Source organism: Tupaia chinensis, unplaced genomic scaffold, assembly GCF_000334495.1.
Source record: "Tupaia chinensis unplaced genomic scaffold, TupChi_1.0 Scaffold000356_2, whole genome shotgun sequence".
Taxonomy (NCBI): Eukaryota; Metazoa; Chordata; class Mammalia; order Scandentia; family Tupaiidae; genus Tupaia; species Tupaia belangeri.
Window position 1 is genome coordinate 324,249 of NW_006159852.1, and position 2,133 is coordinate 326,381.

At 67.8% G+C, this 2,133-nt stretch overlaps 2 protein-coding genes across 2 annotated transcripts in view; one reads left to right on the plus strand and one right to left on the minus strand.

Annotated features, from left to right (window-relative positions):
* Positions 1–34: 34 nt before the first annotated feature.
* On the plus strand, positions 35–364 carry RPL36 (ribosomal protein L36; the record flags this gene model as incomplete). The annotated part of the gene is made up of 1 exon (XM_006152763.1): positions 35–364. A coding segment is annotated over one exon (330 nt), but the record flags the coding sequence as incomplete, so codon positions are not given.
* The window catches only part of LONP1 (lon peptidase 1, mitochondrial), a gene marked incomplete at its 5' end in the record, with an annotated part of 21,463 nt that continues 19,660 nt past the window's right edge, over positions 331–2,133 (minus strand). Inside the window, 4 exon segments of the mRNA XM_014589450.1 lie at positions 331–645; positions 964–1,128; positions 1,236–1,453; positions 1,799–1,964. Of these exon segments, the coding sequence (XP_014444936.1) occupies positions 469–645; positions 964–1,128; positions 1,236–1,453; positions 1,799–1,964 (726 nt within the window).

A 2,133-nucleotide genomic window follows, 5' to 3' on the forward strand; every position in this document is an offset into this window, starting at 1 on the left:
GGGGCCGGGGCCGAGGCCGAGCAGCCCGCCCTGACTTCCCGCCGCCCCGCCGCAGCGCCTCACCAAGCACACCAAGTTCGTGCGCGACATGATCCGCGAGGTGTGCGGCTTCGCCCCCTACGAGCGGCGCGCCATGGAGCTGCTCAAGGTGTCCAAGGACAAGCGCGCGCTCAAGTTCATCAAGAAGCGGGTGGGCACGCACATCCGCGCCAAGAGGAAGCGCGAGGAGCTGAGCAACGTGCTGGCCGCCATGCGCAAGGGGGCCGCCAAGGATGCTCTGTCCTCCGTCCGCGCCGCCCACCTCCCTCCCGGCCCCAGCAGCACGCAGGCCCGTCTGCAAATGGGTTTAATCACAATTAAATAGTTCGGTGCCAGTCTCAGTGATTCAGGGGTGGGCGACCCGCGACCCCGGCGCTCCCGTGGCTCCTGCCAGGCGGGGTCCCCTACAGTCCGGCCCGGCCGCCGCCATCACCGCTCCACGGCCAGGGCCTGTGCGCGCTCGTCGGGGAAGGCGATGTGGAAGATGTCGCCGTAGTGGTCCACGAAGTGCACCTCCAAGCCCTCGGTGATGAAGGCCGCCAGGTCGTAGAAGTCCTTCTTGTTCTCGGCCGGCAGCACGATGCAGGTCACGCCCGCTCGCTTGGCCTGCGGGGTAGGCCACGGCTCAGGGTGTCCCGGCGGCAGTGGGGGTGCAGGAGCACCAGCTGGAGGTTCCACACCCGAGGGGGCACCTGTGAGCTCCCCCCAGCTGCCCCTTTTCTACGGAAGCCTCACCAGGTGTGGGCCATATCCCAGGCAGGTTCCCCTGGGGCTGGCGCTCAGCATGGACTCAGCTATGTGGGAAGCCCCTGTGCTGCCCCTGAGGGCGTTGAGGCTGGAGAGGGATCCCCTTCCCACTGCCCCACCTGTCAGAGGCCTGGACATGGCAACGGGGCGGAGGGGACGGACACGGAACCCGCTTACCGCGATGGTCTTTTCCTTGATGCCCCCGACGGGCAGGACCTTGCCCGTGAGAGAGACCTCCCCAGTCATGGCCAAGTTCTGCCGCACGGGCTGGCCCATGGCCAGGGAGAGCAGGGCTGTGACGATGGTGCAGCCGGCGCTGGGGCCGTCCTTGGGGGTAGCGCCCTGTGTGGATGTGGGGGTCAGTGGGCAGGCAGCCCTGGGCCGGGGTGGAGAGCAGCTGGCCCCCTGAGGGACTGTGGGGGACCAGGGGCACAGGGTCGCGGCCACACCTCTGGCACATGCAGGTGGATGTGCGAGGACACCAGGAACTCGTTGCTGGGCTCGTGCTGCATCAGGAAGGCCCTGGCGAAGGTGTAGGCGATGCGGGCGCTCTCCTTCATCACGTCCCCCAGCTGGCCTGTCACCTCCAGGCTGCCATCCTTGTCCCCCTTAGGGTCCTTGTCCCGGGGCCGCCTCAGGGACGTCTCCACGAACATCGTGGAACCTCCTGGGAGGCGAGGTGGGGCCTGTGAACCTGGGGTGGCCTGCACAGCCTGCTCGCGGGCCTCCCCGCTCCTCTGCATGACATCCACGTGTGACCCAGTCCCACCACTTGAGCCCTGCCACCCCTGGCAGCAGATTCATGGAGGGACAGCTTCAGACCTGCCCGAGCACATGGCTTCCCAGCTGCAGCCAGCCCCACCAAGCTGTCACCCACCAGGCCACCTTCCAGCTGGGAGGGGGGCTGTCACAACCACTACTAACAGCAGGGGACCGGGACAGCCCTGGGAGGGTGACACCAAAGTCCTGGCGGAGACCCCCCTGAGCCCCCACGCACTGCCTCAGCGCTCACCCATGGCGGTCCAGGCCAGGCCCATGACCACGCCAGGCGGTGTCACGTCATACATGCGCTCCACCGTGAACACGGGCTTCCCGACAAAGTCCTGCAGGTTCTCAGCCGTCACCTCCACGGCCTCGGCCTCACCGCTGACAATCTTGTAGGCCGACTTGCGCAGCACCTGGGGCAGGTGGCAGCAGGTTGAGCGGGGCAGGAGCAGGAGGCCAGGCGGGCAGGGGCGGGCAGGGGCGGGGCAGGGTGGGGCGCATGCTCACCTTCTCCACCTGCTTCTGCAGGTTGCGCACGCCGCTCTCCCGGCAGTACTGCTTGATGAGCAGCCTGAGCACGTC